Source organism: Schistocerca serialis, chromosome 6 (genome assembly GCF_023864345.2).
Source record: "Schistocerca serialis cubense isolate TAMUIC-IGC-003099 chromosome 6, iqSchSeri2.2, whole genome shotgun sequence".
NCBI lineage: Eukaryota > Metazoa > Arthropoda > Insecta > Orthoptera > Acrididae > Schistocerca > Schistocerca serialis.
In genome coordinates, this window is record NC_064643.1 from 442,348,083 (window position 1) to 442,362,361 (window position 14,279).

General features: G+C 38.4%; 1 protein-coding gene across 1 annotated transcript in view; it reads right to left on the reverse strand.

Moving 5' to 3' along the window:
* Positions 1–6,450: 6,450 nt before the first annotated feature.
* The window catches only part of LOC126485111 (GDP-fucose protein O-fucosyltransferase 1), a 118,366-nt gene continuing 110,537 nt past the window's right edge, over positions 6,451–14,279 (reverse strand). Inside the window, exon 7 of the mRNA XM_050108741.1 lies at positions 6,451–7,242. Coding sequence (XP_049964698.1) covers positions 7,039–7,242 — 204 coding nt within the window. The 3' untranslated portion in view covers positions 6,451–7,038. The remainder of the gene's footprint in view (positions 7,243–14,279) is intronic.

Here is a 14,279-nt window from a genome sequence, read left to right on the forward strand (position 1 = left end):
AAGATGCTAAACTGTGTGATATATTGTCAGCATTGAAGTGTGCATTTCCAGTCCACCATGGCTTATATCAAAATTTGAAATTGGACTGTGGAAATGACATAGAAGAGATAATGAATGTGTTGTTATTTAGTGTGTTAGTGAAAATGATGTATAGTTATTTTTTCTATTGTATTTGAAAATGTGTGTTGTGTCTACAATATCATCTATAGTCATTAGTCAAGTGAAGGCTTTTTTCCAGTAATAATCAATGTATTCTGCCCCACATTTTCAGCAAGTTAATACAGTACCCACATAAAGGAATCCATAAAACTTTCTGTTTATATAAGTTACAGGCTCTCTAACAAAATACTAAATCAAATTACCTCCCATTAGGAATGTGGGTGCACTCAACAACTGTGATATGACTTTCAAATGATAGAGCACAGCAGTGAGTCATATTTTTCTTTCAGGTTTTATTTGCCGAATCTAGATTTTGGCTATTGCCTAACCAGTATCAATGCGAAAAAATAAAAAACGTACATAATCAGTTGATAGTATAAAAAGTTACAATCTATATGGCTTATACAGTAGATTACATACCACTATTTCATGGTATCAATGCATATCCTACTACCCAGTTCCCTGTTTTGGTTTGTCACAGTTCATTCAAGACTGCTGCATAATGAAGGTAGGCTTTGCAGAGAACACGTCGGTTGGTTGTGTGACGCCCTCTATATGAACTACATAATATGTGACGCCCTCTATATGAACTACATAATACATAACACTCCAAGAAAAGCAGCTATGGTCTCTAGTAAAAAACTTTAAATTTGCAGAGGAATAGCACAAAATAAAACATAAGTACAATTATTTACATTTCAGCCTGACGTATTGCCACATTTAACAAGAAACATAGAAGATGGAAAAAAATTCCAGATTCACTCCTTGTGAGGCAACTGTTTTGTTATTTCTTAAAAACACATATGTAACGTCAGATTGGTAAAACTTTTTAAAATATATTTACAAATCACAAGGAGGCGCATGCTGAATGCTGTGATTATTAGAATTGGTTTGATTTAAATGTTTTTATCTTTTATACTATTTATCTCTTTATTTAATCATCATGACACACACGTGGTTCCTCGTATTTACTGAATAGTTCATAGGTGGCGGCAAATGTCAGCAAGATGGATAGTTGGTGTGACTTGCCATTCCATTATGGATGAAGAGCGTACTAATCTCTGCGCCACTTCAAACAGATTTTAATTACAAAATTGAAAGGGGAGGCATAAAAAAGTAGACCCCCACACAGAACCAAAAGAGTAATCTGCAATACATGTACTTTCTTTTTTTTTCTTATAGGATTGTAGACATATTTTGTTGACTTAAAAAGTGAAAACTGATATGCACTGCATTTCAGTTCATACATATACAGCTGGTGTAATGCAACTTACTCAAGGTCATGGTCTAAAATCACTATTTTGGAACCACTATCCAAATTAGTAACAGGCAAATAGCCAAGAAGTATTTTAATGTAGTTGTACAATCAGCATATGAATATGATGTTGAAAACTATGGAGTAGAATAGTGACTGATATCAGGAGGGATAATCACTCACCATATAACACACACATCACAGTAGATAGGTACATAAACAAGAACTGGATCTTGACAGCCAAGTAAAAGACCTTCTTCTTCAAAGCACAATGACTTTTTGTCACTCTTTCTTCTAGTCCTTGTTCCTCCCTTCCCCTGGCTTCGCTTTGTTTATCCCATCTGTCTCACTCGACACCAGTCTTTGCGCCAGACTGGTTACAGTGCCAGGACGATGTGTAGTGTGAAGCTCATAAGTTAATATGTTGAGTTACCATTTCAGTTCCTTGTTATGTGCTCCTCTGTTGTGTCTCATCTCAAGAGTGGGTGAAAAATCCCTATTGATTGCATTGAAAGATCATACTAAATTGAGCATCTACAAAATAATGTTGAAAATTATCATTATGAGAACTGATATACAAAAATCTTTGGTTTCTTATGTTTACCCTGAGAGATAGCTATTTTCTGATGAATAGTTCGCCAGCCAAGCAAAAATGAATACAATGTCAAAGACCAAGTATTTATAATAACTATCATTTCCAAATACATAGTTCGTAAATATTTATTCTGAATATATGGAAGTGGTGTGGTAACGCAGATGATGATATAATTTACTATCTGAAGTTTCAATACAAAATTCATTGTAAATATTAAAAGTAAACTCAACAGTGACTGGTTACAGCATGTTACATGTATATAAGTGTTATCAATTTTTTGCTGATGACTATCTTAATTAATGTATTGGCATAATTCCTAATAGTATTGTTTTTTGTTGAGCCTGCAATTGGGCTCAACTATGACAGGCACTGAAAGCCTCATGTGTTGCTTTTCTGGTAGAAAAGGATGCTTCAGGTAAAATTTGCCTATATCAAATGAAAGCTATATATTTAGCATACTGCGTAATATTCAGTCCTGCACTGCCTTTTTGTGAAAAAAATATGAGCTTATCTAGTATCTGAGCAAATTTGCGACTGGATTCGACTTCCTTGCAGCAGAACTCAACACGTCACTCTTAACGGAACAAAATCGACAGATGTAAAGGTAATTTTTGGTTTAGTGTGAGAGGACCGCTACCGTTTACAGCATGTATAAATGATCTAGCAGAAAACATCAAATTCTCTCCAAGGCTGTTCGCAGATAGTGCGTTTGTCTATAACAAAATAGCAATGCCAGAAGACATTAACAATTTGCAGAATGACCTCCAGAGAATGTATGAATGGTGGTAGATGACCCTGAACATAAATAAATGTAACAGTTGCCACCCATAGGAAAAGAAATTCACTACTATACAGCTCCACTACTGACGACAAGCTGCTGGAAACAGTGTTGTTAGTGTTGTGATCTTCAGTCCAAAGACTTGTTTGATGCAGCTCTCCATGCTACTCTACCCTGTGCAAGCCTCTTCATCTCCGATACCTATTGCAACCTACATCCTTCTGAATCTGCTTAGTGTAGTCATCTCTTGGTCTCCCTCTACGATTTTTACCCTCCACGCTGCCCTCCAATATTAAATCGGTGATCCCTTGATGCCTCAGAACATGTCCTACCAACCGATCCCTTCTTCTAGTCAAGTTATCCACAAATTTCTCTTCTCTCCAATGCTATTCAATACCTCCTCATTCGTTACGTGATCTATCCATCTAATCTTCAGCATGCTTCTGTAGCACACATTCTGAAAGCTTCTAATCTCTTCTTGTCTAAACTATTTATCGTTCATGTTTCACTTCCATACATGGCTACACTCCACACAAATACTTTCAGAAACGACTTCCTGACAAATCTATACTCGATGTTAACAAATTTCTCTTCTTCAGAAACGTTTTCCTTGCCATTGCCAGTCTACATTTTATATTCTCTCTACTTCGACCATCATCAGTTATTTTGCTCCCCAAATAGCAAAACTCATCTACTACTTTAAGTGTCTCATTTCCTAATTAATTTCCTCTGCATCAGCCAATTCATTTTGACGACATTCCGTTATCCTCATTTTGCTTTTGTTGATGTTCATCTTATAACCTCCTTTCAAGACAACTGTCCAACTGCTCTTCCAAGTCCTTTGCTGTCTCTGACAGAATTACAATGTCATTGGCAACCTCAAAGTTTTAATTCTGGATTTTAATTCCTACTCTAAATTTTTCTTTTATTTCCTTTACTGTTTGCTCAATATACAGATTGAATAACATTGAGGATAGGTTACAAACCAGTATCACTCCCTTCTCAACCACTGTTTCGCTTTCATGCCCCCTCAACTGCCATCTGGTTTCTGCACAAATTGTAAAAAGCCTTTCACTCCCTGTATTTTACCCCTGTCACCTTTAGAATTTGAAAGAGAGTATTCCAGTCAACATTGCCAATAGCTTTCTCCGAGTCTACAAATGCTATAAACATAGGTTTATCTTTCCTTAACCTATCTTCTATGAGAAGTTGTAGGATCAGTATTGCCTTGCGTGTTCCTACATTTCTTTGGAATTCAAATTGATCTTCCCTTAGGTCGGATTCTACAGGTGTTTCCATTCTTCTGTAAAGGATTGGTGTTAGTATTTTGCAACCATGATTTATTAAACTGATAGTTTGGTAATTTTTCACACCTGTCAGTATCTGCTTTCTTTGGAACTGGAATTACTATGTTCTTGAAAGTCTGCGGGTATTTAACCTGTCTCTTACATCTTGCTCACCATACGGAAGAGTTTTGTCATGGCGGGCTCTTCCAAGGCTATCAGTAACCCTAACAGAATGTTGTCTACTTCCAGGGCCCTGTTTTGACATAAGTCCTTCAGTATTTTGTCAAATTCTTCATTCAGCAACTTATCTCCCTTCTCATCTCCATCTACATACTCTTCCATTTCCATAATATTGCCCTCACGTACATCTCCATCATATACACACTCTATATACTCCTTCCAACTTTCTGCTTTCCCTTCTTTGCTTAGGACTGGTTTGCCATCTGAGCTCTTGATATTCATACTAGCGGTCCTCTTTTCTCTCAAGGTCTCTAATTTTCCTGTAGGCGGCATCTGTCGTTTCCCAAGTGACACATGCTTCTAAAGGATTACTTTTTTTTCTCTAGCCATTGCTGCTTAGCCATTTTGCACTTCATGTCAATCCTATTTTTTAGACATTTGTATTTCTTTTCACCTGCTTCACTTACTCCATTTTTATATTTCCTCCTTTCATTATTTAAATTCAATATCTCTTATGTAACTCAAGGATTTCTACTATCCACAAGTCTTTTCACCTGCTTGATACTCTACTGTCTTCACTATTTCATCTCTCAAAGCTATCCATTCTTCTTCTACAGTATTCCTTTTCCCTGTTCTTGTCAGTTGTTCCCTAATGCTCCCTCTGAAACACTCTTCCAGTTTATCCAGGTCCCATCTCCTTAATTTCCCACCTTTTCACAGTTTCTTCAGTTTTAATCTACAGTTCATAAGCAATAGATTGTGGGCAGAGCCCACATCTCCCCCTGGAAAGGTCTTAAAATTTAAAACCTGGTTCCTAAATCTCTGCCTTACCATTACCAATCTGAAACCTCTCGGTGTCTCCAGGTCTTTTCCATGTATACGACCTTCTTTCATGATTCTTAGACCAAGTGTTAGCTATGATTAAATTATGCTCTGTGCAAAATTCTACCAGGCAGCTTCCTCTTTCATTCCTTATCCCCTGTACATATCCACCTATTGCTTTTCCTTCTCGTATGTCGAATTCCAGTCCCCCATGACTACTAGATTTTCACTATCTGAATAATTTCTTTTATCGCATCATACATTTCTTCAATCTCTTCATCATCAGCAGAGCTAGTTGGCATCTCAACTTGTACTACTGTGGTAGGCATGGGCTTCATGCCTATCTTGACTACAATAACACATTCATTATGCTGTTCGTAATAGCTTACCCACATTCCTATTTTTGATTTTGTATTTATAACCCTGTATTCACCTGACAAAGTCCTATCTCTCCTCCCACTGAACTTTACTAATTCCCACTATATCTAGCTTTAACCTATCCATTTCAGTTTTAGAATTTTCTAACCGACCTACCCAATTAAGGGACCTGACATTTCACACTCTGATACATAAAACACCTGTTTTATTTCTCCTGATATCGACATCCTCCTAAGTAGTCTCCTCCCAGAGATCTGTGAATGAGGTACTGTTTTATCTCTGGAATATTTTACCAAGAGGATGCCATCATCATTTAACCATACAGCAGAGCTATATGCCCCCAGGAAAAATTACAGTTGTAGCTGGAAACAGTATCTGCCAAAAAATATCTAGGATTAACTATCCAGAGCGAATTACCACATAAAAACAAAGAGTGGAAAAAGCAGATGCCAGACTCAGATTCATAGGAAGAATCTTAAGGAAACTTTCATCCACGAAGGAAATGTTTTGTATAGTACTTGTTCAACCGATTCTTGAGTATTGTTCATCTTTCTTGAATCCCTACCAGATAGGACTGATAGAAAATATGGAGATGATCCAATGAAGAGTGGCACGTTTCTTCAAGGGGTCCGAGAGAGGCATTGTGCATCCCTGAGAGATTTACAAGTGAAATTTCCAGAGAGCACTTTTCAGGAAGAGTTGGACAACATATTACTAGAGTCGGACAACATATTACTTCCCCCCACATTTGTCTCACATAATGACCATGGGGAGAAAATTAGAAGCAATACAGAGGCTTAACCGACAGTTATTCTTCCCACATACTAGTCATGTTTGGAACTGGGTTGGAGAGCTCAGTTAGTGATATGAAAAGTATCCTCTGCCCCACACCATTAGCTCGCTTGCAGAGTATGATGTAGATCATATGGCATAGTATGCAATAAAACACAACATTTTAACTAAATAACAATCATTTAATGATAAGTTTCTCAGCAGTTCCAAATAAATTACAAATCAATAATTCAGCAAAAATATGTAGCAGATTTTAATCAAACATACTCTCAACTTCTGTCATAAAAAATGAATGTTCATACTTATATTAATTGACATCATCCTCAATTAATGGTACTGAAATCCATTTCAATTATTTTCCTAAGATGAGCAACCCTCCCCCCCCCCCCCTCTCCCTCTCCCTCTGAAACACTTAATACATAATCACAAAACAATTGTGATTCTGTGACAACACACTATACTGTTGTGAGAATAACACGTTAATATGAAACATCTTTCTTGGAAGAGTATAACAAATACAGAACTTACAGTCATGGTAATCTCTGGTGGAAACACATACACGAGACTTAACAGCAGCATCACTATTTCTATCCTTGATATGAGTTTTTAGATGACTGGATGCAAATTTTTATCATCAAGCATTTTTTTGTCCTCTTACTGTATTTCAAATGATACAAGGAATGACTGAACATTTGTGTCCATCACCTAATGTTTGTCGTCATCCTGTATTACTGTAAAACTTAGCAATCAAAAACAAATTGAAACACTTATCAGTGACCACCTGTCTGATTCCTTATAACTCATCATGTCCTTTACTAGCATTGCGAGATCGTTCTGGTGGAAATGCCCAAAATGATGAAGGATAACCACGAGCATCTCGTTCACGCTTTGCAAACGATGAAAATGATGAAATACAATTCGCAATGAAATGGTTCGAAAGTCCAAGTATTGCCAGCTCCACATGAGGATTTGGTGGTTCCAGTTTATGAACTTCAATCTGAAAATGAAACACACATCTCTTAGGACAATAATATAGAGTTTAGGGTTTAATTTAAACATAAGTTTTAATGAAAGCAAGGCTTCACCATTCCCTCATGTGCTCTTCTGATATCTGTTCACAACATATTTGTATAAGACCTCTGCTAATTGACATTTACACAACACTGCTAATTGCCAAATCTGTAGCAGATATAAAATCTCGAGAATACAGCTATCCTTAGAAGTTTGCCACATTGATGTGATTTCACAGTGGGCAAACTTTGCTACAACAGTTTCGTGGCAGATCAGTGGCAGCACCAGAGCGATGGTGGCGCAGTTTCATCAGGTATCCAACACTGCAGGTAAATTTACTGCAGTGGCACCACAGCCTGCAGACTTGTGATGCCACAACAAAATGTCATTGCAGTCTGACGTAATCGTATGTCATCTTACAAAGGCCAGACTCTTCCATTACACTGGTCAACAGCATTTTTATCACAATGAATGCAAATGTCTGTTTTATGTGAATTTGTGTATTCAAACATGAAATAAATTTCTGCTTATCAACCTATTCTCTGTCAATATATTATTCTCTATCTTATCTTTGGACACACTGCATTTTGGTTACTCTGATGGCATGTAATTTAATGCTTTGTACGTGTAACTGCTGAACTAAAGAAAAAGAAAGAAGAAACCAATTGTACAATGCACTAACTCCTATCCACCACAAGGCCAACACATTATAGTGGATAGTTACCAGTACCACTGAAGATGGAAGTGAATGAAGATGAAGAGAGTAACAAACATGGCAAAGGCAGAGACTGATGTACTCAAGCTGCTTCAGGTATGATTGCAGCGGAAAATGTTCAGAATGAATTCTGACTGTAAACAACAAGGAGTGGAAGGAGGAAGTAAGCATAAAGTTCTCTGTTAATACTGGAGACTTATCAGAAAAACACCCAGGAACAAAGTGTGGCAAATTAAGAAAAATACCAGTACTATTTATTTGTGTGAGAAACGGTTTAATATTTACTATTTTATTTCAGCTTAGAATCTTGTTGAGCACATTGTAAACAGAATACAAAGTGTAATGAGCGAAGTGCCTCTGGTCATTAAGTTATATCACTTAAATATCAATCACAAAATTGAAAGCTGAATTAATGCTTTGTAAATGATGTCAATAAAAGAAATGAACGATTCTCCGTGTTTCTATTGTCACTTTCATATTAGACAGTGCATGTATTGAACATTATTAAACTCATACTCTTTCTACACCATGTGATCAAAAGTATCTGGACACCCCCAAAAACATACATTTTCATATTAGGTGCATTGTGCTGCCACCTACCACCAGGTACTCCATATAAGCGACCTCAGAAGTCATTAGACATCATGAGAGAGCAGAAAGGGGTGCTCTGCAGAACTCATGGACTTCGAACGTGGTCAGGTGATTGGGTGTCACTTGTGTCATACACATTTATGCCAGATTTCCACACTCCTAAACATCGCTAGGTCCACTGTTTCCGACGTTGAAGTGGAAACATAAAGGGACACATACAGCACAAAAGCGTACAGGCCAACCTCGTCTGTTGACTGACAGAAACCGTCGACATCTGAAGAGGGTCATAATGTGTAATAGGCAGACATCTATCCAGACCATCACACAGGAACTCCAAACTGCATCAGGATCCACTGCAAGTACTATGACAGTTAGGCGGGAGGTAAAAAAAAAAAATGTAGATTTCATGGTCGAGCAGCTGCTCATAAGCCACACATCACACCTCACTTTGTGTAAGGAGTGTAAACATTGGACGATTGTGTGGAGTGATGAATGTCTGGCGAATGTCATCTGCCAGTGTGTGTAGTGCCAACAGTAAAATTCGGAGGTGGTGGTGTTATGAAGCAGTCCTGTTTTTCATGGAGCTTGCACTTCTTATTGTTTTGCATGGCACTATCACAGCACTGGCCAACATTGATGTTTTTAGCACCTTCTTGCTTCCCACTATTAAAGAGCAATTCAAGGATAGCGATTGAATCTTTCAACACGATCGAGCACCTGTTCATAATGCACGACCTGTAGCGGAGTGGTTACATGACAATAACATCCCTGTAATGGACTGGCCTGCACAGAGTGCTGACCTGAGTCCTATAGAACACCTTTGAGATGTTTTGGAATGCTGACTTCATGCCAGGCCTCACTGACCGCCATCAGTACCTCCCCTCAGTGCAGCACTCCGTGAAGAATGGGTTGTCATTGCCCAAGAAACCTTCTGGCACCTGATTGAATGTATGCCTGCAAGAGTGAAAGCTGTCATCAAGGGTAAGGGTGGGCCAACACCCTATTGAATTCCAGCATTACCAATGGAGGGTGCCTTGAACTCTTTGAAGTCATTTTCAGCCAGGTGTACCAGATACTTTTGATCACATAGTGTATAAATTGCTGTTAATATACAGCTAGCAATAACAATTACTAAATGTTATTTTGTGAACAATGCTTCTATGTTGTAGACAAGGTGGAATTCCATCATATAGATAAATATACCACACAATATACGACAGTCTGTGTCTGCACTCTAGGGTGTAGTGTGATGTGGCATACCTTCACATTTAGTCTATAATGGAAACAGCAGTAATAGTAACATTAATTGTTACCTACATTTCGTATGCAGCAGTGTATGATCTAAAGTGGACCTGATGTAAAGTAGTGAATGACTACATTTTTCAATGCCCTCGAAGAGTGGGTTAGTTAAATTCAAACCATCATTATAATAACTATTACTAATACTGTTAAGATTCTTAATTGTCAAGTAGTGATGTGAGACAAGGAGATGTGAAATAATCTACTTTTTTAGCCAGTTTCCTCAATATCATTGGAGAAAGTTTTAGTTCCAATGTGCAGTTCAAAAACAAATTCACACTTGTACAATGTGGCAGCAGAGCCACATTGACTGGGTGGCAGCATGGTAGGAAATACTGCGCTGCTGCGAAATTGTCATGGCATCAACTGCGTCAGTGCGGGCACACACAGCCACCACATTACAAGAATCGGGTGTGCCGTGACTGCTATGTGGCAGTTTCTGCCACATCAGTGAGGTGACCGCTGCACATTGACATTTACTGTAATCATAATCTTTTCTTTTCGTACAAGTGTAAAAAGAAACACCTGAAAGACCGTGAAATGTTTATTGCAGTTTATTACTTTAATGAAAATATGTTACAATTGTTTACACAGAATGGGAGTGAATTAAGTTTTACTGCATATTCACCAGTGTTGAGAACTGAATTATTAGCTTGACTTTATTAGGCCTACTAGCTTAGTGCCTGCTGCGTCACTCGCGTAGGCTTTATGGTTTCCACTGTCTGAATTTTTATACTGTTCACAAACTTTCTAAATTTTAATTAAGGCCGTAAAAGGCAGTCTTTTCCGAATATACTGACAAAAAAATGATTCTTGTAGCTGGAGTCTGAGGTTTTCGTTAATCCCGTCTTTTGTGTTCTTGTGGCGGTATTTCCATAGAAACTTTCATCCCCCAAGACATACTATATTTTATTCATAACTGAGAACTCCAATACCAATTTCCATAAATGTAGCTTTAAAAATGCTTTAGTAGTACTTTAATAATTGTTTATTTTAAAAAAATTCACCCACAATTTTATCCCTTACTGACTGAATTTCCAAAAAATGCTGAAACACATATTTTATTTTTCTGACTGAGAAACCAAATTTCGTAGTTTTAGCTTCAAAATTGCCTTAATAGTGACATACTTTCCTCTATTCCCCCCCCCCCCCCCCCCCCTTTTAGGGGTGGAGTTTTCAACAATCTCTTCTTAAACGACTCCGGTACAAATCAACGCTTTCTATCTTTAGCAGTTTGGGCTGGGAAATGTGTCAGTCAGGGCATTTCCTTTTACATTATACACCTATAAATCTTTAACAAGACTTATCTTTAGGTGAATACAGGGTTATAAATAAATACAAAATCAAATAAGGGTAAGGCAGGAGTAGGTTTAATAATGAATAAAAAAAAGGAGTGCGGGTAAGCTACTACAAACAGCATAAAGCACTCCGTCTTCAGGCCACAAGTGGCCCATCGGGACCATCCGACCGCCGTATCATCCTCAGATGAGGATGCGGATAGGAGGGGCGTGTGGTCAGCACACCGCTCTCCCGGTCGTTATGACGGTTTTCTTTGACCGGAGCCGCTACTATTCAGTCGAGTGGCTCCTCAATTGGCATCACAAGGCTGAGTGCACCCCCAAAAATGGCAACAGCGCATGGTGGCTCGATGATCACCCATCCAAGTGCCGGTTACGCCCGACAGTGCTTAACTTTGGTGATCTCACGGGAATCGGTGTATCCACTGTGGCAAGACCGTTGCCTACAACAGCATAGTGAACGCATTATTGTGGCCAAGATAGACACAAAGCCCATGCCTACCACAGTAGTTCAAGTTTATATGCCAACTAGCTCCGCAGATGACGAAGAGATTGGTGAAATGTATGATGAGGTAAAAGAAATTATTCAGATAGTGAAGGGAGATGAATATTTAATAGTCATTGGTGACTGGAATTCGATAGTAGTAAAAGGAAGAGAAGGAAACGTAGTAGGTGAATATGGACTGGGGGGGTACGAAATGAAAGAGGAAGCTGCCTGGTAGAATTTTGCACAGAGCATAACTTAATCATAGCTAACACTTGGTTCAAGAATCATGAAAGAAGGTTGTATACATGGAAGAACCCTGGAGATACTAAAAGGTATCAGATAGATTATATAATGGTAAGACAGAGATTTAGGAACCAGGTTTTGAATTGTAAGACATTTCCAGGGGCAGATGTGGACTCTGACCAAAATCTATTGGTTATGAGCTGTAGATTAAAACTGAAGAAACTGCAAAAAGGTGGGAATTTAAGGAGCTGGGACCTGGATAAACTGACAGAACCAGAGGTTGTAGAGAGGAGAGGGAGAGCATTAGGGAACAATGGACAGGAATGGAGGAAAGAAATACAGTAGAGGCGCAGAAGAGGATCAAGTAGGTAAAAAGACAAGGGCTAGTAGAAATCCTTGGGTAACAGAAGATATATTGAATTTAATTGATGAAAGGATAAAATATAAAAATGCAGTAAATGAAGCAGGCAAAATGGAATACAAATGTCTCAAAAATGAGTTCGACAGGAAGTGCAAAATGGCTAAGTTGGCTTGGCTACAAGACAAATGTAAGGAAGTAGAGGCATATCTCACTAGGGGTAAGATAGGTACTGCCTACAGGAAAATTAAGGAGACCTTTGGAGAAAAGAGAACCACTTGTATGAATATCAAGAGCTTGGACGGAAAGCCAGTTCTAAGCAAAGAAGGGAAAGCAGAAAGGTGGAAGGAGTATATAGAGGGTCAATACAAGGGCAACATACCTGAGGACAATATTATGGAAATGGAAGATATGATACTGTGCGAAGAGTTTGATAGAGCACTGAAAGACCTAAGTCTAAACAAGGTCCCGGGAGTAGACAACATTCCATTAGGACTACTGACAGCCTTGGGAGAGCCAGCCCTGACAAAACTCTACCATCTGGTGTGCAAGATGTATGAGACAGGCGAAATACCCTCAGATGTCAAGAAGAATATAATAATTCCAATCCCAAAGAAAGCAGGTGTTGACATATGTGAAAATTACTGAACTACCAGTTTAATAAGTCACGGCTGCAAAATACTAACACAAATTCTTTACAGACGAATGGAAAAACTGGTAGAAGCCGACGTTGGGGAAGATCAGTTTGGATTCCGTAGAAATGATGGAACACGTGAGGCAATACTGACCTTACGACTTATCTTAGAAGAAAGATTAAGGAAAGGCAAACCTACATTTCTAGCATTTGTAGACTTAGAGAAAGCTTTTGACAATGTTGACTGGAATGCTCTCTTGCAAATTCTGAAGGTGGCAGGAGTTAAATACAGGGAGCAAAAGGCTATTTAAAATTTGTACAGAAACCAGATGGCAGTTATAAAAGTCGAGGGGCACAAAAGGGAAGCAGTGGTTGGGAAGGGAGTGAGACAGGGTTATAGCCTATCCTCAATGTTATTCGATCTGTATATTGAGCAAGCAGTAAAGGAAACAATGGAATGTAGTCGAACTAAGTTGGATGGTGCTGTGGGAATTAGATTAGGAAATGAGACACTTTAAGTAGTAGATGAGTTTTGCTATTTGGGGAGCAAAATAACTGATGATAGTCGAAGTAGAGGGGATATAAAATGTAGACTGGTAATGGCAAGAAAGCGTTTCTGAAGAACAATGAGTATAGATCTAAATGTCAGGAAGTCTTTTCTGAAAGTATTTGTATGGAGTGTAGCCATGTATGGAAATGAAACGTGGACGATAAGTAGTTTGGACAAGAAGAGAATAGAAGCTTTCGAAATGTGGTGCTACAGAAGAATGCTGAAGATTAGATGGGTAGAACACATAACTAATGAGAAGGTATTGAATAGAATTGGGGAGAAGAGAAGTTTGTGGCACAACTTGACTTAGAAGAAGGGATCGGTTGGTAGGACATGTTCTGAGGCATCAGGGGATCATCAAGGGATCACCAATTTAGTATTTGAGGGCAGCGAGGAGGGTAAAAATCATAGAGGGAGACCAAGAGATGTATACACTAAGCAGATTCAGAAGGATGTAGGATGCAGTAGGTACAGGGAGAGGATGAAGCTTGCACAGGATAGAATAGTATGGAGAGCTGCATCAAACCAGCCTCTGGGCTGAAGACCACAACACAACAAATCTTTAAAAAGCTTCAAAATTCCTAAAATTACAAGTTTTATTGACATATCATTTGTAATACATGGGATAAACATCTGAGGGAATCTCTCAGCTTTTTGCAAATAAGAATAATGCTGTTGTTGTCAACACAGCAGAGAGAACAGTCAGTTGGACAGTACAAGGGAGTAACCTCACTGCAGTAATTAACAGTCATTAACAATTTTAACTAGTCTGTGAAAAATATATATGAATTTATGATGATTGTTCGACTTTGTGGTCATGTATTATATTAACAAACTGGAGCTCATGC